Below are 25,936 nucleotides of genomic sequence, written 5' to 3'. Positions count from 1 at the left end.
CTTGAGCTAGCCACGTTCAGGAAACAAGCTAAGCAAGTCCCTGCTTTCATTGTCCACTCTGTATGGTTAGTGAGAACGGAACAGGGTGAAACAGATGCCTGCAGTGAACTTTTTTTAAGGGAGTGTTTGCTGTCTGCTAAACTGTCTGCTCAGGGAGGGCAGAATATACTGTAAAAGCGATAAAATGTATAGCTAGCTACATAGAGTAGCAGTTGTGGTCCATGCACTGTTTTTGTGGAAAAAAGCCATTTCCTTACAATTCAAAACTTAATAAATGTAAAAAAAAAAAAATAATAATAATAATAATAATAATAATAATAAAAAAGACTTAATGTCTCCATTTGTACAACGGTGTATTAGGACAACGTAAAAATATTATAATTTTTTAGAGGGCAGGGCAATATTCCGAGAAAAAAACTCACAAATTTTCCACTTTATAAAGTAGCAGATTTACAAGAAAAAAAACTAGAGAAAAAAAGTTATGTAATATACACGTAGCGTACTATTTGACTGTTTGTGCCAATACTTTTCGGTCGGGTTTCCAAATAAGGAGATAGTAATTCGCTCTTTGAAGCGTTGTGTACGGCCACTGGCCAGCGACAAAGACGCCTCGCTTTGCGAAGGTCCACACCCGGACGATCAAGCATTTAAATTAATTTGTTAAACTGTAGATTTACTTGTATATTTATGCTTTCAGAATTATTATTTACACATTCATACATTTTGGTATTTTTCTGTACAAGTATCTAAGTTGATGTGTCGAATCTGCTGCTCTCCGTCATTCACTAGCATTTACCTAATGTATGCTAGCTTCTGATTGGTTAGCGTTAATCAGCCGATAGTGGATCAGGAAGTGTTATTACTCTAGCTGCAGTGAATGACGAGTAAAGTTTAAATTTAAGAATGAAACCGTCTCTATCCTGCCTTTTCATTTTATAAAGTGTCCCATTAACCACCAACAAAATCTTCACATGATTAGACTATAGCTACGCTACATGTATTTCTCATACGTTTCTGAGTTTTTTTTCTCGTAAATTTGCCATTTTATAAAGTTGCAAATTTAAGATTTCTTTTTTGCCGCTTTATAAAGTGGCAAATTTGCAAGTTTTTTTCTCTTGGAATATTGCCCACCCCCTAAAAAATATATTTATACGTGGCCCTAATACACCGTCATACCATTTGTCATTCTGATTCATGACGATTTTTTGCACATCTATAAATTGAAGCAGAAATCATTGTCAACCAAACCGATTCTGAATCGAATGGCGATTCTGAATCGAATGGCGATTCTGAATCGAATGGCGATTCTGAATCGAATCGCAGACCCAAAAATCAGAATCGAATTGAATCGTGAGACAGTCAAAGATTCCCACCTCTAATGTCAACATGTCCATAACTGCGACTTGATGAATAAAAGAAGATAATGATAATAGGAGTCTGAATGATGTCTTCCTTGTCAGCTCCTCTTTGTTTGTCATGGAGTCAACAAAACACAGATCACAAAGCTAACATTCAACATCACTTTGGGCAAATAAAAATGAAACGCGTAATTTTTTGTGTTACTCATCCATGTTCACTGATTTACATACCAGAGGCGAAAAACACATCAATTACCGTGTGTGCGTTTTAAAACGAAAAAGATTGTTATTTTTGAGTAAATCAAAAAGGGGGGAATGAGAAATAAAAAGATGTCAGGCTGTTTGATATCAGATCTCGGAGAAGAAACTTGATGTGAGCTGATGAGCAGAAGGTATCTCAGGAGGGGGTCCGATGGTGGGGGGGTTTAATGTGATCATAGGGGACGCTCGACTTTCAGGGAACAGGCTCGTAATGAGCAATCAATAACATCCTTAACGGAGTTAGAGCGAGCGGCTGACAGCAGATGCGAGGCTGCGGCTAACAGGCTACGTCTGATCTCGCATTACCACACTCTTGCGCACACACTCGCACACAGAGTAGCATATGGACACACATGCTCACGGTCTCCTCAGGTGTTAGCCATCCACATGGTGTCATTGTCTTCCCATCGATCGTTGTAATCACATCCAGAGCTGATGAACGCAGGGGCCCCACTACCTTTCATGGTTTTATCCCACCAACTGTTGGAGATCATTTATAATCATGTTAGTTGATAACTAAAAGAGGTAAACAACTGTTGCAGACCTCAGTGCGGGGCCTGACAGGAATGTTGACGACATCGACACGAGCCGGCTACCTGCAGCATATTGCAGTAGAAGTTAACAGTTGGGGTCTTGTGCCGAAAGGAGAAGATTTAAAAGTTTGAAAAACTGGTCCAACAGAGGAGAAAGGACGTGTCAAATATCCTGTGGAAAATGCATCGCGAAACGATATGGCGCCAAAACCATAGTTAAAGGAACACACCACTTATAACTCATTTTCCAATATTGTGTATAAAGTACGGGTGCAGCGATGACAATTTTCCCGCCGATCACCGATACCCGATCTCTTAAAAAGTCTGATCTGCCGATCTCGATTTTTGACTGATTTTGCCAGGCCCACAGAATATTGTGTTTTATTGCTATACAAACATGGAATCTTCAAAAAAAAAAAAAAAGATTAGAGTCTCTTCTTTCATCAGGAACAAAAAATATATTATAGTAATTAGCATTAGAATAGAGCCAAGTTTCATCATTATTCACAAATCTGTTTTAAACAGTGGGATAAAGAGCTTGTTTGTAACATGGCCCTGGTTGATCTCTTATGCTCTGCTGCCACCTGCTGGCCGTCTTTGTAATAACTACCATCGCTTCAAGCGCGTCTTCAGTTCAGAGTCTGCATCAAAGCCTTTTGTATGCTAGAGCATAAGAAACCCCAAAACGTATAAATGTGTTTTTGGGACATGGTAATATTTAAAATAGAACATATTTATACGTTTTTTTGGGAGCAAATGAGTTAAGGGTACGGCTGATCACCGATCCCCCAAAATTAAGGAAATCTGGGCAGATAAATCTGCAGGCCGATCGATCAGTGCACCCCTAATATAAAGAATAAAAGAGAAAATACAGTATCTCTGGCATCTTATTCCCAGATTTTTTTTAACCGATTAAGTATCAAAACAATTGCAGGCTTAAGTTCTCGATGATTTCTGTGCGTTGCAAAACCTGAAGAAATTCTGCTTGTAGATTCAGCTGCAAACTAAATCATTAGGCACGGCCATTAAATAGGAAGTAGAAGCTCAGCTGCAAATGAGGCGTGTTCTCAGATAGGAGAAACGTAAAAAGGCAGAGATAAATACTGTTGCAGGGGAAGACCTCCCGAGGGGCGACGACTTCACTCGGCACAAACACAACTAGCATATTCTCACCATCACCAGGCCAAAATGATTTCTGTTTCCACACTTGAACACAATTCTATAGAGCAATCTGAGAACGTCTGTGAAAGGATGAAAAAGTAGAAATATTAGGTCGTTGAATTGACATGATGCAAAAGAACAGGTTTGACACCAAGACAGGTTTGGAGAATTTGAAGATGGATGCTTGAAACTGTCTGCATGAATCCTCCACTTGCAGCCAATGATTTTTCTAAAATGCCATTTATGTGGCTTACTATCATCCTAAAACAGTGACGATCTGTTTAAAAAGTACTTTTCTTCCAGAATAACTTAATTTTAAATGCATACTAAACGGTAACAAAATAGGAATATAAAAACAAATACAGCAGTGCTCTCAGAAGACCACACAAGCCTCTTGTGACTGGATGATAATTCCACATTCTCCACAGTTATTCATTCTTGATGAGCATGAAAATCTATTTATCGACAAAAAGGAACCGTATACGCTCGTCACTGGACAATGTCGCTTTTATTGTCCCTTTACAAGGCCCGATTCTGGTCCACAAAGCCACCAGAGTGACTTGAGCCTGTGCCATTCATTTGATGTGCACATCAAGAGAGACTGGATCACAAAGAACCACAACAGAGGGGAAAAAAATGTTAAGAACACAGAGCAGGCCTGCTTTTCAGATCAATTAGGCTGACCATATGCATTTTTTTTTTTTAACAAATAACAAAATGGAAAAATTAAATGAAAAAAAAATGGTTGTGGTGGGACAGCTGCTTGAGAGATCTCGTTTTGGTTTGCGCGTATGACATTTAACTTCAAAGCATGAACCGTAAAGCTGCCAAAGGCAGAAAATTGAATTTCGAATCGCTACTGCCACCTGTGGCCAAAAAACAAAACTGCTTCTTCGCATAAACAATGCGCACATGACATCACACCCGCAGACAGAGGGCGGGAAATTCAAACCCTTATCCCGTCTGACAACTATTGGCCAAAGGTGTTCATCTACTCATTTAAAAAAAAAAACATCATAAATGCTCAAATAAAAGGCTGTTGTAAAGATATTTTGGGGCAAATTCTTACAAAGTGCAATACCTTTTTCGTCATATAAAACATCAATCATCCATTTCCTCGACTGAATGGGTCACAAAACCCTTGCAAGCATAGACAGAGCAGTCAACACAGGAAAATCCCAACTGAGATTTGAACCCAGAACCTCTTAATTGTGAGGCAGATCTTCCAAAAACTTCACTCAGGTGCAATTGACAAATGTTCAATTAAATTCAGAGGATGCGAGTGAATTCATCATACACCCCCCCCCCCCCCCACCCCCACAATAATCAAAACATTTTAATTAAATTTTATTAAAATGCTTGTTCAGATAATAATGATATGTCTTTATCAAATCCGCTTGACAAATTTTCCAACAAATATCTCTTCACATCTAAACAACATTTACGTAACTACGGACATATAAATACCTTTTAACATGTTTCCATTACATCTTAACTTATCCTCCGCTAATAAGTGACAAATGCACTAGCAAGGCCCGACTGCTCTGATTGTCCTTCTCAAGAGATCACGTTGCAGCGCAGAAACCGATCAATAGCATTTGCTCACCACACAGGAGGGCCCGGGAATCTATTAAAAGGTGGCTTTTATTGCGTAATTAAACGGCCATTAGTGCACCGCGCAGCCAAACAATAAATGTGATCAGCCTCTCATGGAGGACAATAATCCAGATGGGTTTAATGCACAGCGCGTGGTGACAGTTTGCTCAATTCCTTCAAATTGATTTTCACTCCCATAAAGTTTGGATTATAAAATATGACCCCCCCCCCCCTCCCCCCAGCGTCTTAAACAGTGATGCGGTTTATTTGCGCATTTTCACATTCGTGCTCTTTAACTCACAAACAATGCTTTAGTACTCATGATTATTATTTATTCATTCTTGGGGCTGAGCTTTCTGTTAAAGTGTTAACTGCTCACATTTGATATCAAATCCGCACGCATCGATACCCACCCCGCCCTCATCATGCTTAAAACGTGACGCAATGCCCGAGATTCAGCCGAGTTGAAGTCAATCGACCCGGGCCGTTGAAAAATGGCACTCTGTAAATGCTGCGACAGGAAATCTTGGGAGTAGGTAAAAGAATGGAAACGACGACGCAGGAAGCATTGTGAACAACTTTATTGCTGTAAGACCACAAAGCAAACAGCAAAGTCAGTGACAAGTTGCCAGCAAAAGCTGCAATATTTCTCTTCAATCCAGACGGCAACGGAAAAGATTTAAAATGTGACTATCCTAATTCTGAATCTTACTTTTGTTGAGCCGGATTTTCACTCTGTATGGCGCACAACATCCTAATTTGTGATCACCAAATACTAAATTGCAGCCCCAGTAAATGTAGGTGTGGCCAGGAATTACATATGTACATGAACATAAAATATAAATTTGTAGTTTTAATATCTGGGCGAGCAAATGCACTGCAATATGCAATCTGTTGAAGGTAAATGTTAATTTTTTTTCATTATTAACAGTAAATGCGTCTGGCTTACAAGGATTACGCAAAGCCCGGCCGGCTTTATAGCAGATCCGCAGACTAAAAGAAAATTCAATCAAATTTATCCCTTCACATTTTGTCACTTCAGCTTACAGCTTTCGCTTTAATGTTACCGTGATGTTAATTTGCTTAGCCAACTTTCGAGTGCAGTAACACAGCCATGTTGTGGCTGCAAATTAAGAATCTGTGTACAAAATATACTTATTTTATGGCCAAAGATTGTTATGCCTAGATTGTGGCCACCACAATTATAACTTTTTTATATATATATTTTTTAACTTTTGCATTTATGTGTGTGGCGTATAAACAAAGTTGTTTTTTTTGTGGGCGTGGCTTATCCATTGGTGGCTCGACGGAGAGAATTTCTCGAGGGCCCTGCTTTTGTGTACTGTTCACGCCGGTGCCGCCACTAATTCCCATGACAAACTGAATCATGACTTGAAAAATAAGCTGTTAGGGACACTGGCATTATTTGTGTGAAGGGAAAATAATATTTCACGAAGAAGAAAAATGTGTAGTAGAAGTTCCTCCCTTCTCTTTTGGGTGCGGGCTCACATTCCCAGTTTGTCCCAGGGTGTCATACCGTAAAGCTTTTATTCTATTAGGTATTTATGTAAAATCAACACGGTGTGACGTGCTTAACATGCCGACCGCGTTGTGTGACACACATCTGCATTCCCAGACGCCTCCCAAAAATGCGGCGGCCATGCTTGTCGAGAGCTGCATGAACTGGCTAACCTTCAATTGTGTTCAATATCAATATCAATTTATTATATAAGGAGGTCAATTGTATTCTTTTTGATTAGTTGCTCTGAGTGTAGCCATAGGATAACACAATTAGGAGGAAAATAAATATGGCGCTCGCCTCATCACAACCCCAATCGCTTTGCCCCTGTGGTTGTCATCATAAAAGATGAGTAAAGCGTTCATCCTTGGGGTATTTGACGAAAGCATGTCAAAGACACCTAATTAAGACACCTGGGAACTGTTTTCAATTGGTAAAAAAAAAAATACAACTGAGACACACTCAGAGGCTTCACTGCGACCCTAACAGATAATAGAATAGCACGCAGCAGAGCACTGTAAGAAGAGCTGTCATTTAAGCGCAACAAGCAGACGCGCTGTTGATTCACTGTCAAATTGTTTGAATTCTCCCCAACCATAGTGGGGGTTTCCCCATCCAGCAATTTGTATTCGAATTGTCAATAAATGCAAAAATAAAACTGAATGGAAACGCTAGCCCAAAATTCGCAAAACTGTTTTTACGCTTGGAAGGGATGGATTTGTTTGCAAATAAACGCTGACAAGACCGTATACACGACCGGATATTAACATCACACGTGCGTTTGTAGTCACAAAGCAATGGCGGACGATAAAGTAAGGTATGTTTGGGGGGGGAAACATATCTTTTTGGAATTTATTTTAAAAAGTACATATTAATGCTATTTTAGATGGGAAACGGCAAAGAAACGCTTCGGTTTATCAAGAATTACAAAAGCAAACTCGTACAAGTTCCAGGTCTTCTTCTTCTTCTTTTAAATTATTGGTGGATCACATCTCTATGGTGTATACCGCCACCTACAGCGGTGGAGTCCCCTATCAATATTCGCAAAAGAACACCAGATGGAAACGGGCATAAGTCGCATGTCCGTTTTGTGCATTTCCAGTCAATTTGCTTAAAAAATTCGAAACAATTGGATGGAAACTTGACTCACGACGTTCTGTATCAGGCCACACAGAGAAATGGAACAAAAAATATTTGATTGATCATTAGCCTGAATGAAGTGTATTGAATGTTTATCAGCATTTTTGTGAGAAGTTTTAGGGTCTAACTGTTATTTATTCCCAATATTTTTCAATGGTCGTCATTTATATGCAAATTTTGGCTATTTGTGGGCTGGGCCGGTCCCAATCCCCCACGAATAGCGGGTCGTGACTTTACAGTAAATAACCAAGTTGTTTAAATAGATGTTTGTCTATCTTCTGATCGCATCGGTGATCATTTATCACCCCCCCCCCCACATTTTTTTTTCTTAACTCAATCAGTGATTGGCTTCAAAATCCGGATTGTGCAAAACGTTCTTATGGTACGTAAAGATGCTTGAGAATGGATGGGCGCAGTGCAGTGTGAGTTCCAGCGAGGGAGGAGGGGCACAAGACCTAATGTGATTTAAAAAATAAATAAAATAAAATAAAGGCTTGACCATTCATATATAGACAATTAATTAAAATGGCCATTGATTGTGTACGTGTATTTTGTGTGATCCTCCATAATAAACAAGCCATGATGACATCATTCAGAAAAAAATAATCCATATGATGATGTGAAAATATATTGTGAGACATATGCGCGGTAAAATTTGCAAAGCCAACTGTCAAGTTGCGTCCCCTCCATGCACTCGACAAGATGTTTTTCACACTGGCACGATTCAAGGAGCTTCAACAATCGCATCTTTGTTGTATTTAATTGTTGAAGCAACAATATGGCATCTGTGTGTGATGCTGTGAAAATATGAATGAGCCATTCACGCGGCTCAATGGAGTTGCTTGACAGCGGCCACCTAGTTTCTCTCCCTGCCATCAAAGACTCTTCTAACCCCCCCCCCAAACATTTTCAATGCCTTGGCACTTGACACTTCCCCCTGGAAGCAAGTACTAAGCCTCTCTCGGCTTCAAGCGCTTGGCGCAAGCGCAGCCACAATGGGGCAAATCGTAACGTGCTTTGTGAGACTTGGAGGACAAAGCCCACATTAGCCAGCATGTCATGTGGACTCCCAAGAGGGGATCTGAGTGGCCTTGAGGAATGCGGTGTGAAGAGGATAAATATATGTTAGTGCGTAAGGAGATAGAGCTTTAGCAATCATCAAGATGGGACTGTTCGCAAGATTTTATGTATTTTTTTAATCCAAGGCCACCTCGACAGATGTTCTGCATAATATACACCTTTTCCAAAATGTTCTAAAATCAATTTTGGCAATTTGGGGGAAATTAGAGGGAATATTTACCCTGACCTTTTTAAAACTTTAAAATTTCACTTTGTTATCATATTATAGTCTGTATGAACAGTAGTATGCAAATGATAGATGACTGCTATAAATTTGGCATTTACCGTAACTTGTTTTAGAAAAGTGTTCATTTATTAACATTCATTCGGTGCCAGCCTTTCCCTTGCCACGTGATTTTTTTTATTTTTATAAATATATACCTGGGATTAAAGATATACTTGACTCATTGAGCCATTTTCAACAGTAAGGAGTTCATATTTTGTCTATATTGAATGTAATAACTTTTTCATAAACAATAATACCTTTAAAAACTATTTTTTCTACTTGCTGTCGACTGAAGATGACATCACCTGTGCTGAGGAAATACGTACCGACCAATCACGGCTCACCGGTTTTCTGGGTTTGGTCAGCAAATTGAGCCATGATTGGCCGGTACCCATTTCCTCAGCAGTGATGTCATCTTCAGTCGACAGCAAGTGGAAAAAATGTTTTTAAAAGGAACCCCGACTGTCATGACAAGTTTGCTCATTATTATTTATTTGGTTGTTATTAACATAACTATGAAATGTATTTTGCCAAAATAATTTCCAGTTTAAAACATTTTGTAGAAGCTTTATTTGGACGTACACCGCCATTGTTATTTACGTTGCAAAGCATTGTGAGTAGTGATGTAGAAATGGCAAGCAATGTGAAATGCCTATAAAGAAAGTAAGATAAGCCTCGTAGCGTTCCTAAAGAAACAACATGCGATGGGGAGAGTCACCCTCCCCCACGCCGTGCGCTCGTTATTCAAGAGTTTTGATCGTCCCTCGAGGAACGCTACGGAGGCTTACCTTGCTTTCTTTATAGACGTTTCACATTGCTCGGCAGAGCAAGTCGCCCTGGATGCAGAGTGCAATTTGAGGCGTGCCTCAACATCGAGTGGACTTAAACGTTTGACTCCGCCCACATGGATTTTTCAAAATGGGTTAAACCATTTTTTTCCCAACAAAATTTGCAGATTTAACGATGCACCGTCTTATAATGTAAAGTAGTTGTTGTTTTTAACACATTATGAAGCATTGAAAATTACAAACACCCTCATTCAGCCCGGGGCGGAGCTTACTATAAACGGTTTGAGGAAGAGGCCGAAGTGCAGTACTACATGTCTCCAGCAGATAGCGCATCCCTGGACGGTTGAGGTTAGTATTTGGCTTTCGGTCAGTTTTTAATTGTTATTGTTCAATAAAGTGTTCAAAAATACTGTAATCATGATGTGGTAGGGTTATGGTTAGGGTTACGTTCAACAGCTAAGAAAGAAAGAAAGAAGGCTCTTCAAGGTCGAAAATCCGTGTGGGCGCAGTCAAAGGTTTAGGTCCACCCGACGTTGCGGCAAGCCTCGAACTGCGCTCTGCATCCAGGACTTACTCCGGCAGAGAGCCTGCTGCCATTCTACGTCACTATAATGTAAATAATGGCGGCGTACGTCCAAATTACGTTTTTACAAAATGTATTAAATTGGAAATTATTTTTGAAAAATGAATATCATAGCTATGTTAGTAACAACCAAATAAATCATATCGAGCAAACTTGTCATTACAGTCGGGGTTCCTCTTAAAGGTATTAATTGTACATGAAAAAAAAAATAATAAAGTTATCAAATTCATATTAGACAAAATATGATCTTCTTACTGTTGAAAATGGCTCAATTAGTCAAGTATCACTTTAAACGTCTGGATTCTTAAATGACATACAAACACGTCCCTGGCACTGCATGATTTAAATGACAGAGATACAAAATATGGAGCATTTTGATTGTCATTATGTTAATCACAAGAAATCAAAGTCATCTATATTTGTTGCATATATTACACCAGACAAAGAACCAATTCAGGCAACAACAAAAAAACTGCTTCTGTCACCAAGATGGAAAATATGTCTGTACCTGCCCCCCCCCCCCCCCCCCCAGCCCACAGTAAGAACTTATAATGACAACACCCCACAACAAATAAGATGTGTGCAATATTGTCTGATCAAAAAACTGAACATAAATATAAATAATCAAACTAATGCCATATTTTTATATGGACATTCTCCCAAATGTGAATAACTATGTTCTGTAAATAATAAGTATATTTTTATGTAATTGTGTTGTTGTTGTTTTTTACCACAATGCTGCAATTTGTATCATAAACTGATGTTCATTGTTCCTGTGACATTGACAATAGAGCTCTATTGTATTCTGTGCACACACATGCATGCAAGGGAGAGGTCGAAGATTCACAGTGCAGCTCTTGCTTTCCTTTCACATCGTCTCTTTCCAGTGTGCACCAAAATTGTATTTGTACTTGCTCGATGCATTTCCAAGTCTAATGAAAACCTGTGTATTTTTTTCTACTAACTAAGAAACAATCCTTACTCTTGTGCTGGGCAAAAGTAACAATTTATCAGAGATCAAGGGTATAGAAACTGTAATTATACAATAAGCCTTTGCTATTAACACTGAAAAACAATCGTATAGCGGCAGTTCTCGCAGCTAACGTGACCCCTGCAATAACACCGACGCCAACAGTGGACAAGCATACGCCTACTCAAAAGTCAATACCATGCGTGAATCCTCCTCCTTGTGCATGATTAACGCATCACGTAGGGGAGACGGGTGCAGGAGGACGGGCTCATGCGTGTGTCCATCTTGCCATTACAATTCCGCCCTCTCGCTTGCCTCCCGGGGACAAACTTGTACGACGGCAACACATGTACAAGGATTGAACCCTGCCACAAATAGGAGGAAATCTGTGGGTAATTAAAGTTACCGGTAAACGGTTGGTAATTAAAAAAATACGTACGACTTTTGTGTAAATGAAACTCTTCAACATAGTTTCTTGGCATCAAGAAGCCATAAGACGGTGGCAAGGCACTAGTTTTAGCTAAATGAATTTCCTCGAGTCACTTCAACATAGTTTAGCTTGAGCACAAAATATTTAAAAAAAAAACCATATATATATATATCTATATATATATATATATATATATATATCTATATATATATATATATATATATATATCTATATATATATATATCTCTATATATATATATATATATATATATATCTATATATATATATATCTTTTTTTTTTTTTTTTTTTTTTTTTTTTTCTTTTTTTTTCTTCGTTTTTTTTAAGAGCTCAGTATTGTTCATTCGGAAATGTCATCATCATTGCTCTTTTTTTTTTTTTTTTTTTTTTTTTTTTTTTTTTTAAATATACATATATATATATATACACATATATACATACATATATACATATATACATACATACATACATACTTTTTTTTTTTTTTTTTTGTGTGTGTGGGTGAGTATGTGTGTGTGCGTGCGTGCGTGCGTGTGTTTGTTAGCTCACCAGAAAACCTATTAGAAAAAAAAATCTTATACCGTTCACCTAAATCGAACACCAGGAGACCCGAGGGGACCGAAGAAAACCAAGGAAGGTGAAATCCAGCACCGACCAGACACCCCCCACCAGAACTCCTCCCCAGCCCAAGAAACATCCAGACCCCAACAAATCCAAAAAACATAAAGTCAGGGAGGCCTCAAGAGACCAACGGAGAGACCGAGAAAAGGAAGGAAGGACAGACGAAGCCGCGTGAGATCCGAGACACCAGCCTCCACCGATTCAATAACCTGAGGAGGAAACAGATTGTGTCTGAGTTTCGGTAGATGCTGGTGTGGTGGATCTGGCATGCATGAAAATCTCCACCAAAGAGGGGAGCCGTCGACCCCCGCCGGAACAGAGCAAGCGCAACACCTCAGGGCCCCCCAGGCCGCGGCAGCGCCAAAGGACGACCCCCGGGCCCCACCAGGGCCACCGGCCGGAGAGCAAACCCAGGAGCAGGAGCGCCCCCCGCCCCAACACGGCCCGCGCCCCCGGCCCAACGCAGCAGGACGGGGCACTGCAGGCCCACCAGGCACCCCACCGGCCCCCAACCCCCGCCCCCCCACCACCCCCCGCCCCCCATCCACCCCCCGCCACCCACCCCAACCCAGCCCCAGCCGCCCCCATGCCCCCAATCCCCCAGACACCCCCCACCCCCAGCACCCCCCCACCCCGCAACCCCCACCACCGCCCCCCCCCCAACAAAGCCGCCCCCCCCCCGACCCCACCCCGACCAACCGGCAGCCCCCCAACCCCCAGCCCCCGGGGACCACCCGCACCCAGGCACCGGCGCCGAAGAGGGGCCGGACAGCGGAGCGGAGAGGGCAGCCGCGCCCACCCCACCCCCCGCCGTGTGGAAGGACGGAACACCGGGGGCAGAAGGGGGAGATGGGGGCACCGGAGGGCGGCCGACACCCCCGAACCCCAGGCCCAGCGGGGGAAGGCCCCGGTCGTCACCCCAGCGTTCTTTGTGAAAATTAACCCCTGTTACTGAGTCCGCCAGCTCGCGGACTGGCGAACTCTACCCCTAAACCGTGAATGTGACCCCACCCAGTGTATATACAAGTGTGTGTGTGTGGTGCATTAAAATTAGGAGCAGGTGAACCGGAGCCGATGGAAATGATATTCCCACGCTCCGATCCACCCGCCACCCAAGCATGTTGCTGAGTGTATGTGGTGCATTAAAAAAAATAGATAGGGCGGGGGGGGGGGGGGGGGGTGGCGACACGGACAGGGGACCGCAGCACTGCTCTATACTGCGGCCCCCAACCGATGGCACCCCCACAAGCCCCCAAGCCCCCCCCCCACCCACAAGTTGTGTGGTGTATTAAAATTGGAGGGGAGTTGTAGGGTGAAGACGGTGTTTCCACCCTACCCCACCCCCCAAAGTGTGTTATGTGCCCTATATGTCTATAAAAGTGTATTGTGCAAACTATCTATCTATCTATCTATCTATCTATCTATCTATCTATCTATCTATCTATATATATATATATATATATATATATATATATATATATATATATATATATATATATATATATATATATATATATGCAAAACTAGTGAAAGACAGATATGGGTTTTCCACGGCGGCTACCAATATCGATTATTAATAGCCAAGGAGGCCGATAACCGATATTTCAAGTCGATATTTGCAATAAAAGAGAAAATATTAGTGCCATATTTTTAAATTACAGCTTATTTAAAAAATTAAAAAACATGCAGGGAGCTTCCAAGGTCATGAGTATTAGAGTTAAACTAAATTAAAAACTATGCATGTAAAGAGTTTTCTAAACTTTTCTACTGTAAATAATTTTTTCCCAAATTTCAACATTATTTCTTAATTTTATTTATTTGTTTTGTAATTTTTTTAAATAAAGTGTAGGAAGTTTCCAGAGTCAGCATCTTCATATATTAACCCAGCCATTTTCACTGAAGCAACCCCCTTCGCCCCAGACTGTTTTACAGAATTTTGGCCCACAGAATATTGTGTTCTATTGCTACAAAAACATGGAACCTACCAAAAGAAAGATTAGAGTCTCTTCTTTCATCAGGAAAAAAAAGAAGATATTTGTATCTGTTTCCGTTTTGCAGCAATTAGAATTAGATTATAGCTAAGTTTCATCATTATTCACAAATTTGTTTAGAATTTTGTGGAAATTAGCTTTGTTGCAAGATGGCCCTGGTTGATCTCTTATACTCTGCTGCCACCTGCTGGCCGTTTTTGTAATAATTACCATTACTTTAAGCGTTCTCTCCAGTTCAGAGGCTGCATCAAAGCCTCCTGTATGCTTTTGCATAAAAATAAAATATACGTTTTAGGGACCATCGGCATTTAAATTTTTTTAGTTTTTTTTTTTTTTGGGGGGGATGAAATGAGTTAAGTGGAAATTTAAATAAATCTATAAATGAGAAGGTCCCTGTATCTCACTGAGCAACAAATGCATGCGAAATTGTGACTGTAGCTAATTTAGGATTTTCGTCAGGGTTCGTAAAAGGTTTCAAAAAGTCTTCGCAGACAGTGAAAAATTGTCTGAATATTTTTCGAAATGTCTTTGCGACAAGTAAAAACTGTTTCTGAACAATTTACAAATCCTGATGATCAAGTTCAAGCATATTTTTGGAATATGGGGAGGAAAAAAAAGTGAGAACATGCAAACGCTATACAGAAAGACCCAAGTACAGATTCAAACCAGGATCTTTTTTTTTTTTTTCCTTAAGAGTTTAGCCTTGGGAGACATTAGTATTCTGCCAACGGGTGTCTACTGCAGTTTTTCTGGGCATTCTGACATTTAACAGCCTTGTGTGAAAGATTTCAAAAAGTTTAAGGTAAGTATGTCTTTTTTTTTAATCTGTCTTTAGGATATGTGACACTTGCACATGCTGAATGTTTTAATATCTGTTGGGGAATCTGGGCCAAAGGTGCTAAAGTTCTACCGTTTAGCATTCAATCACATTTCTCTGATGAAAGCGTCTATCTTGGCATGTTCCTAAAAGGTGGATTGGGGTTCAAGCGCAAAATAGCTTTTAATGCAAGAACATTAACATGGAAATGAATTTTGTCAATTCAAAACCTGAAGAAAAATGGCTGAGGTTGATTTTAGATCAGGTCGGGGTCTTTCATAACTCAGATTACTCCCAAGTCTTATCTGGCTGCATCTGGTTAATGGGAGGGGCGGGGAAAAAAACAAGCACGTAACAGCTCAACCGATTGGATGACTTTTAAGGGTTGACGTGCAATTCTCCCAAACGTATGACTTCAGGTCAGATCTTACGAGCGAAATCCAATTTTAACATTTTTGACAAGATAAAAACAAAAGGCAAGTTGGTATTGTTGGAAAAATCTGACGTTTGACGCGGCGAGTAAACGTCAACAAATGACAGTCAGCAGTTCACAACGGAAAAAGTGCAAAAACAAAGATTCCGACGTTGTGAAAGCACCCTGAATGCACCATTTTGCTTGCATAGCATTAGTAACTAGCAGGAGTGTAGCATATGCTATTCTGGTTATTCTGTTGTCCCACAAGCATCCTTTAAGCAGTTTAATGACAACCCAGTTGGAGTTAACTGTAAAACTAAACACACAACAATAAGAATTACATCCACTGTATATTTAAATACAAAACATGCTTCGTTTTTAAAACATGGCTAGCCTAGCGCTAATGCTACGTGTGTACACCATGGGTGCTGTTTTGGGAGCTTGGAGCAGATCAGGATGTCAAATCTTTTTGAGGGACCCGCAAAAGCCATCCATGCGCAGCGCATAAATACGACAACGCAAGCGCCACAATGCGCCCAAAGCGGCATTGGGCAAACGTGAAGTGAGCAGGAAAAGGGTCAGTACAAGACCAGGAGGGATTTGCGTATTTGCATACGCTCAGGCATCCCATGCAAAATATACTGTAACAGACACTTAACATATTTGCCTAAAGATCATCAGGCTTTCCTCGCTTACACACACACGTGCAAAACACAACGCACATGGTCCCCCATCCAACTGCTTTACACCTGTCAGAGGTCCCATGGGGCAGGCGGAACCCGGGATGGTAAAACAGCTTTTAATGGTAAACATTACAGACTGATAGAAAATGTCAGGATAATTTATCTGTATGGCCCCACCGGGAGCCGCTTCGGCGCTCTTTTCAGGGGAAGCAAAGTGTGGATTTACAAAGAAGAAGCTTTTCCGCCGGATTTGCTCACCGTCTATCTCACGTGCTGTGATGTGAGGCCACGCGCTACATATATAATGAGGCCAATTATTGCCACAGAGAAAAGACATTGTATAGCCACCAGCAGATACACTTAACCGAAACAGTGACATTTTTCAGCCTTATTATATGTTTTACATGCTAACCCCCTCCCCCCCCCACCCCAAATAAAAAAAATAAACACACCACTTCACAAATAACACACTCATAAATTCCTGTGTGGTCTAAAACTCACTCAGCAATTCGCTATTGCATTTCAGCATTAAGCAGGAGATCCATCTTTCCACCATGAGAGAGAAATAATGCAACATTTAACACAGCAAAAACAGTTTTTGAAACTACAAGTATATGCCGGTCCAATATGGACTTGGTGGCATATTGGGGGGCAGTTATGGCCATTATGACTCAACCAGTGGGAACAATTGAATCCATCTACTATAGGATATTCTGCTGTGCCTGCTCATCACCTTCAGTTTTATTAGCTTTTGTGTTTTGTAGGTTTTACAATCAGAGACTGAGACAGTAAATCTAATAATTTAACATGTGATTTCATGAATCACATGATTCTATTTAAATGTACATAAGAACTGTTACTTTAGCGCAAGTGAAATTCTTGTAGCATTATTGTGCTACTAAAAAATAAACTTCTTTCAAATGAACTATAACCTCCAAGTCAAATGCAAACATACAATATCATCACATATGAATAATATACACCTTTGTTCTTTTTTGTTTAACAAAAAAAAATATTTAGTTTGATAGTTCTATCAAATGTTCCACAGACATAAGGTGAGGTGAACGGTTGGAATGACTCATTTGCATACATTTCTATTTTAAAGTGCCATTTCATGCAAGACGATATACAGTAATTCCATCCAGTTATGCTGGATTTCCTAGATTTGGTTCCATTTATTTTAAGTCTCCAATTCGATTTTTCTTGTGTTCAACATGTTGGCGACAGAAACAATGACTACTAAATGAACATTTCAAACAATAGTGACGGGAGAAAAATGTGAACCTTACCATAGACGCTACTGCTGTTGCTGCTGCTGCTGATCATTTCGAGCTGCAAAAGGTAGAAAGGAGAAAAAAAATCATGGAGGGGAATTATACTGTGTTTAAAAAAAAAAAAAAACGACACAATTTCACGTTCAGACGGGCGAGGAACTTATTATTATTGTTACTATTCTCATCAACTCATGTGTCAAGTTGAGAACGCAGGTTCAAAAGGACCTAAAAATGCATTGTATTCACGCCAACTTGTAAAGCAAAGCTGTGGAGTTGTATTAATTAAAGTGGGTGAGATTCATTAAACAAAAACACGTTCAGGGCCCGGCAGGTGCGCTTCGATTAAAATGGCGTTTCTCGAAATTAATATCAAAAGAAGAAAAAGAAAAAAAGAAAAAGACAACCCACGCTGACTCGTCCATTTAAAAAAACTTGTTGAAATTATTCACTCTCTTCGTTTAAAACGTGCCACCCTTCCCAAAAAAAAAAAAAAAGAAATGAAAAAAAAAAAGATACTGTGTTTAAACCCCCCATGCTCTCCTAATCCTTACCTGTTATTTTAGCCACAGGTCGACCTCGAGCGTGGGGCTTGGTGTGTGTGGGGGGGAGGCGGGGTTGGGGGATCGCGTTCCGTTCTAGGACAGCATCGGAACCAGGAAAGGTTCGGTTGGTAGAGTCGGGCCCGGGCGAAGCATCCCTCCCGTGTCGTGCGAGCGGCTCACCAGACGCTGACCACAACCGCCACTGCCATGTTGAATCTCAGCAGCAGCAGCAGCGGCGGCGGCGGCGCGGCGGCTGCAGCACTTCTTCCCAACCAGATGCTTCTCACCCTGACCGACGCCACGCCAGCCCCACTGCGCATGCGCACACGCAGCGTTCACACCGACCGACCGTGTGCTTCATTTGAGTTTTTTGTTTGTTTATATATATATATATATATATATATATATATATATATATATATATATATATATATACCGCTAACGATAAAAAATATATATATATATATATATATATATTTATTTTTTATTTTATTTTTTTTTTTATCGTTAGCGGTCGTTCGTAACTTAGTACAAATACTTAGTTATTGTAGTTAAGTAAATTTTCCAGGTGTCTGGACTTGAGTATTTATTGTTCTGACTATTGTGGGCGTGTATATGGTAGGTTTTGACACGAAAAATAATACGTGGTTGGAACTATAGTAGGCTATTTTTCTGACTACCTTTTACCTTTTCTCTGTGTGATGTGTTTATCGATATATAACCAATGGTGGGACGTGCCGTAAATGCCTTCATCGAGTAGTTTATTCAGACATCTTAGTGTACATTTTACCTTGGTGTGATTGTGTGTGCATCTACGCTTGGGAGTGTTTCTTTGCATCAAGTAGCAGGCAGGCAGCAATTGTTACTGTACTTACTGTAAAATTTTCAGGTATCTGGTCTTTGAACACTGACCTATCGGTAATTGAGTGGTAAATGCCTAATCCAGCCACTGACATCACTTACTCAGCCACACCCTTTAAAAAGGCACACATCAACAGTATTAATACTTTTGACTTAATTACACAAGTTGTACAAGTTTGTTGTTTTGAAGGCCATATCTGCCGGTCAATAGGGATGCTCGTTATAACAATGACAATACGGCATGTTTTTTTAATTTAATTTTAATTTTTTTTACGGCATGGTTTTATTAGCTAATTGAGTTTTTAAATGTCCATTAAATAATAAGTGAGAGTTGGTAAATGCGTTTCACAAAATGCTTATTTGTTTAAAGTTTTTGTGATAATGAAATGTTTTTTGTTAATGTGCTTCTCAAAAAATGGAGCACAAAAGAACAACATGATTTAACTCTACTGTTAAAGTGGGGTGGCAGGGATGGCGCTACAGCGGGGCTATACAGCTCAGTCAGAAATTTGTGTAGCCCCAATTAAGTCCCCAGCATTTGATTTGGTATTCTAAAATATATTTATAAATGAATTTTTCAGCCCCCCCATGTATCGGTCAAGTCGCCGTTTTTTGCCCCGCGGGAGTAAAAATCCCGGAGCCACCATCATGGTGGGGTGGCCACCATGATGCACTCCCGCACACTCACTCACAAATGCACATCAACGTCCTGTCAGGTTTTTTAATCCTCCCGAAATTGCCAAGTCAAGAGTCATTTGACAGCCACTAAACCTTTTTGTGTTGCCTGACCACATGATCCTTACTAGGATTAGCTCATTTTAAGTACAATGACGTTATTATAGAAATGATGAAAAACATTTTATGTATTCACACTGTTACAAATAAATTGTATCCCTTTTTTTTTTTTTACTGCTGCTTTTGAAGTTATTATTTCATGTCGTCTAAAATAATTGTGCTCACTTAACTCGACCCTTCATGTCTGCAAAGACTTCAAACATAACACGTCAAAATTAATTTGAGCACAAAATTGTAGCATAAAAGTGCTGTGATACAAATACAATAGATCTCATTCCCATGGCGATTAAAAAGACGTTATGCAGCTTATGCTTTTTTTTTTCACAATTTATAACATCTCCCAGGTGTATGATTAAAATTTATCAGATATTCTTTAGTCAAAATACACAAAGGATAAAGAACTAAAGCACTTGTGTTGAAATTACTCGCTTTTGGGAGAGGGGGCATTCGTTGAATCTGGAGTCAGAGCGTTTCAACTTTATCTTCTTCTAAACATCTTAATGCCGCCTTGAGTGTGTTTATGACAGAAATCGGAGGGCAGAATATCGTGAGCAAGGAATTTTCTTTTTGTTTTTCGTTATTTTTTAAGTCAGACTCAACAGCCAGTGTGCGGAGAGGGGCTTTCGGTCTGGCGTTGTCACTTAAGAGTGCCTCGTTGTCCGCCTTGAGTGCGTGCACAACACAGGTAAGAAAGTGGAAGTGCGGGGAGGGAGTTTTTTGTTTTTTTTATCCGACTTGACAGATATTGGACAGAGACTTTGGACTGGTGTGGCCACTTTAGAGTGCCTCGTTGTAACTGTGGCAAAACAAATAAAATTAAAATAATGCCCAGTGAAATATAATCCACTGTAAAAAACAAAAACAAAAAATCTTCTTTTTTTTCCCAGGAATTTTCCGGCAGCTGGGGCGCCAGAAAAATACTGTGAAAAAACAGAAAATTACCTTCTTGTAAAAACACTTTTTTCCCCTCTGTAATTAAAGTACAAAGATTGTATTTAATATAACAGTATATAACAAAAATAAATAATTACTGCCGTAAAATAAAACAATTTTTACGAGAATAATTTTTTTGTAATTTCACAATATTTCTCTGCCGCTACACGCTGCTGGAAAATTACCATTTTTTAATGATATATATATTTATTTATTTTTTACAGTGCATATCATTAGATATCCTTTCAAAAATAAATGTTAATACAATGAATGCTACCATCTATAACATTACAGAAATTTTCACAGAATTTTTTTTCAATTCACAAATGGTAAAATTACAAATATTTACTGTAACCTGTGGGCAGTATTTTATTTTTGAAATGGCTTGGGCAGAACTATCAAAAAGGTCAAAACGGGTCACAATAATACCTAGGGGTTTTAATTTCTCATTAAATCTATTTTTTTTCTTTAATTTTTTTTATGGTTTTCAAGTTGAATTTTACATTTTATTCCATTAAATATTCCACAAATATTTGTGAAATTACGATACATTTGTGAACATATTTTAACAATCAATATATGTATTTCTAATGCAGCGTTTTTACAGTTACAGTGATTTGACATGTAAAATCAGAGTTCATTTTTGTAAATTAAATGATATTCTTAAAATACAGAAAAAAACACAAAAAATAAAAAGTAAAATTCTGTTATATTAGTTTTGTTTTGTACAGTGCATCAATTTGAGCCTTTAAGTGGATATATACTCACGGATCAAGCATGCAGCATGAAAAAGATGCTAGATGAAGTAGCATCCATCCTCCACCATCTTTTATTCATGAGTTACACATTAGTTCTAAATACAAAAATCTCTTTGACATGCAAATATCAAAGACACGGGCATGCAAATATTTACTCTGAAAAGTATATTTTGTAACTGCATCCTTGTTAACAACCATTAATCTATTGGCTCCGCCGACCGGGCTTCCTGTTTGGTCCCTGCAGCTGAGAAGTAATTTATGTCCGCGTGTCCTGACCTCTGCCCTTTATTGTGTTGTGGGCTGCTTGTATAACGAGAGCAACGGCTTTTTGTATTCACATTCTGAACACAAAAAAAGATGCCCTGAGGAAGCAACACTAAACAACACTATTGGGACACTGCATGCTCGGACACGCGTGCAAAATTCGGCATTTTTGTGCGCAGCCCATGCAAGACCGGCTTTATATTTTTTTAACAATATTTTGAATTGTTTGTAAATTTCTTCCAGGAGATTGAAACTTAAATTTGAATATCCGCTTATGTGCGGAATTTTATGAGATGCACCAAGTCTTGTGAGTTTACCTCTGACCAGTTTCCATCTTAGTCTCAGGTCCTTAATGGCGTGATCACCATTAACTCGGCTGTAAATCTCTCAAGCAATATCTTATGGTTGAAATTAACCCCCACTGAAAGTGTTTGAAATTCATGAATTGTGGTAATACTTACATCACAAGATACATGAAGTCATGTCTCTGTCTCCACGGTTCAAATATTAGAAGCACAAAGTGGTCCCCTGGTAGGCCTGGCTTGTGATGTATTCTTACAGACGCTGGTGGCCCAACCCCCAATTGCACAGCTTTATGATTCATATTTGACAAGTGAAGAACATTCAAGCCAGACAGAAGAAGTCATTATGTATATTGTCTTCTTCAGCACGGTTTATTATCTGGACTTGGTGCCGTAAGCTTTGTGGGGCGCAATAGTTTCGATGGGGCCAAAGTGAGGAAGCAACGCCTGATTTGTTTGGTAGAACTAAAGAGGGCTACACATAAGCTGCTTTTTCACCAACAAGCCCAGGATCTTTGAGTAACCGGAGTTCTTGGTTGTAAATTTAGAATTTGTGTTCCCGCAGCGTCTTAAAATTCTCTGTAATTAATTCAAATGAGTTTGATGTGCCCAGCCGACAGTAAAAACAACACCGCCCCGAAATTGACCAGCCAATCAGCCTCGGTCAGTGAATATGGAGGATCAAAACTGCCCAAATTCTAAATAAATAAATAAACAAACAAATGACTAAAAGTGAAAATAAAAACAGACATAAAAAATATAATTCAAAAATGTTATTCAAATGAGGGGGCGGTCTTAAGTGCGTCGTGGGTGGTAGTCGTCCATTGCTGGAGCTCTTCATGTAAGCCAGCGAGACTTCCTTGTTCAACGAGCCGCTCACTGGACCAATGAAAGGTCGTTTGCAACCAAGACATGCTTAGGACCGCCCCCTCATTTGAATAACATTTCGTCCCGGCAGAGCGTCTGCAGCATGAAATAAATAAATATGAGAGCAGAGCGTTTTTATTTATTGATTGTTATTTAATTATATTTATATATTTATTTCGACTATTTATTTATTTATTTATTTTTTTAATCTCGTTTTTATTTATTCATATATGTATTTTTGTGTTAGTTTTATTTCCGATTATATTTGTTTTTTTATATTTAATTTTGGAATTATTTATTTTTTTTATCCGTTTTTATTTTCAATCATTCTCCACCTAATGAATAACAGATTCTAAAGTGAGTATCAAGTAGGAAATAAGCTAGTTTCCTGAAAACCAAATCAATCAGTATGCCAAGTTGGAAGTTTATAGTGCAAAATGGTAATGACCCAAAATGTTGGGCACAATTCAGTCACTTTCGTTTTGGAGATGTTCTCGCTTTTGTTGCCAGCTGTTTAGACATTGTGGCTGTGTTCTCAATCAATTTCCATTGTTATACACCTTGATGACTTCACAGTGCACCAAAGTGTAATTTCTTCAATCCTGTCCCTTGAAAAGATATAATAAAATATTTACAGAAAAATAAGGGTTTTTTTTTTTTTTTTAGATGTAGTAATGTGAATTTTTTTCTGATTATTGCCACAGATAACAAATTCACGTTCACCACTGTTCATGTGTATCTTCCAAGTTATTTCGATAGAGTGCAATAAAGTTGTGTGTGTGCGCGTGTACTTGCTGGACACACTTGATCCCTTTTCTCCTGCCTAGTGTGGAATCAGCCAACTGAGACAAGGCTGCCATCACAAGCAGCTGAGTTGACCTTGTCAGGAAGACGACCCCCACGCCACTCAACTAGACTTGCCACCATGACAGACACAAAAAAAATAAAAATAAAATGAAATATGTGAGTTTCGAGATCCCAGATTTGTCTCTTAAAGCCGGACGTATGTGATCTTTAAATTGCTAGCACAATTTCAATATAGCCTCACTTCACTCGCATGCTAACATGCGCGGCGCCACAACGAGGCACCTACATTGCTAGCTTGACTTAGCTAGCTCATGATGTCGTATCGGCAACAACAAAAAAAGAGATGTTGCCAGGTTGATGTTGTATATTTTTGGACTTCTAAAATCAATTCAAACATAAAAGGTGATCAACTTACCCGATGACCTAATGGGAGCAGTAACTTCAACAACGGTGGTTGCAGACGTCCATATGCAGCAAACCGCGCTCTGGAGTACAGAGATGTAGAATTCCTTCTTTTGAACTTTTGTTGCTAAGCAGAGTTAAAAAAACAAAAACAAAAAAAGTCTAAGCATCTATAACCATTACCTCATTCACTCGCAGCCATTTTCACTGAAGCAACCCACTTCGCTCTCAGCTGTTTTACTGTTTGCAAACTTAAAAGTGTGTGTGTGTGTGTGGGGGGGGGGGGGGGTTAAACTATTCGAAATATGGCTGCATCTCTTAGTCAGTGATACAGTAATTTCATAATAATTCCTTAAATTGAGTTAAAATTAAAAAAATGTACTGTAAAAAACGTGTGATATTGATTTGTGTTGTCATTATTAGCCCACTAGATGGCATAATTGCATTTGTAAGACGTTGACAGCTCAGTGCATTTTTCTTTTCATATTAAGAGCTATTTAATCTTTAACTTGAAGTAACTTGTGACATTTTGCACTTTCATTAAATGGTAAAATACAACTTGACCCCAGTCTCCACAAATATATGCATTATTATTAAATTTGTTACTACTGCATTTTGATGTGGACAGGTCTACTGAGTTGAGACTGGAATTCCCCCAGTACAGACTTTCCATTAATCGCGTAAAGAACAAAATAGTGGCTTTAAATTAACTCCATAATTGACGCACTCATTTTGACACCCCTAGTTTTGAGATTAAGTCACTATACCACCAAACAATGCTACACATGTGCATGTCTCCGCTGCAGGGGTCTCAACAAAACAGAAGACTGATAAATAAATAAATAAATCAGAAGTTGCTGGTAGGTGCCCTCTACCTGCCCTCTTCGTATGCCTCGAGGAGCCTGAAGGCATCACACAACTGCACAACATGCAAAAAAATAAAAAATAAATAAATCACCCACCTATTGTCCTATTCTTTTTCATCAGGGTGAGGTGGAGCCTAGTACCCTGGCTGACTGAATGGCGGGGGTACACCCTAGACTGGCCGCCAGCCAATCACAGGAGACATTCACATTCACACCTACGGCCAATGGGCCATATGCACGGCCTCACATGAAGCAAGAGTTGAGGGAAAGCTTGTGGCGTTTGTCTCAGGGAGGGATCTTGCAGCAACTAATTAAGCAGTTGTCAAAGGTTTGAAGCCAGCTCTTGAATTCCAATGAACAGCGTCCGGCGAGAACAAGCTTGCGGTTTTTGCATATTTTATCAATGGTTCAGCTTCTCTTCAGTAACCTTCGGTGTCCTTTAGGCAAATCAGGGCTGGCGGCGAGCCATCGACGAGCTTCTCGTGTTGCAGATGGCAGGAGGCAAGCCAGGCTTGAAGGTGTATCTGGTCTTGGCATAACACGCAAGATTATTTCAAGTGATTTATGGTGCAGGAGTGAATTGTGTAAACACTGACCTTCCCTTTCTTTTAGAGCCAAAAGATAACTGGCCAGGGAGATGTGAGGTGTCGAGTCCGTTGAAGCCCACTTGCAAATATGAACCTTTGAATTTGTTCAGATGCAGAATTGATGGGTGGGGTCAAATGTTTTAATTTATCAAGTCACTATCTGGCTGCTGCAAGCGGGCTTGAAAGTGACAATATTAACTAATTAGCCCTTCCATGTACCATTTATAGTGGAAGCTCACATTTATAGCCAAAGAGAATATCATGTTAAGAACAGTGCAAGTCTAGCGCAAAGTGCAGTCTAACTAAGCAATCTCTCTTTATTTTTATTTTTTGTGCTATCCATAAGCGCCGTCCATGGCTGATCAGCCAAGGCGCGTTACACATGGCAACGTAAGATGGCCGTTAGCGGCTTCACAAGCAAGTCCGTGCCCTTGTCCCACTATCATTT

The 25,936-nt window shown here is 39.6% G+C and overlaps 1 protein-coding gene across 2 annotated transcripts in view; it reads right to left on the bottom strand.

Annotated features, from left to right (window-relative positions):
* Positions 1 to 24,153, bottom strand: part of LOC147179902 (fidgetin-like) — a 42,191-nt gene extending 18,038 nt beyond the window's left edge. Inside the window, exons 1-2 of one of the 2 annotated variants that reach the window (XM_086070155.1) lie at positions 24,049 to 24,153; positions 17,520 to 17,562 (exon numbers count right to left, since the gene is read on the bottom strand). In XM_086070155.1, coding sequence (XP_085926281.1) covers positions 17,520 to 17,556 — 37 coding nt within the window. In that variant the 5' untranslated portion in view covers positions 17,557 to 17,562; positions 24,049 to 24,153. Of the gene's footprint in view, positions 1 to 17,519; positions 17,563 to 18,055; positions 18,341 to 24,048 lie in introns of those variants that run through there. The other variant, XM_086070154.1, reaches the window with a different exon arrangement.
* Between the last annotated feature and the right edge of the window lie 1,783 nt (positions 24,154 to 25,936).

Source organism: Leptonotus elevatus, chromosome 2, assembly GCF_054856555.1.
Source record: "Leptonotus elevatus isolate MCC_2025b chromosome 2, RoL_Lele_1.0, whole genome shotgun sequence".
Lineage (NCBI taxonomy): Eukaryota > Metazoa > Chordata > Actinopteri > Syngnathiformes > Syngnathidae > Leptonotus > Leptonotus elevatus.
This window is presented reverse-complemented; position numbering and strand designations above follow the sequence as displayed.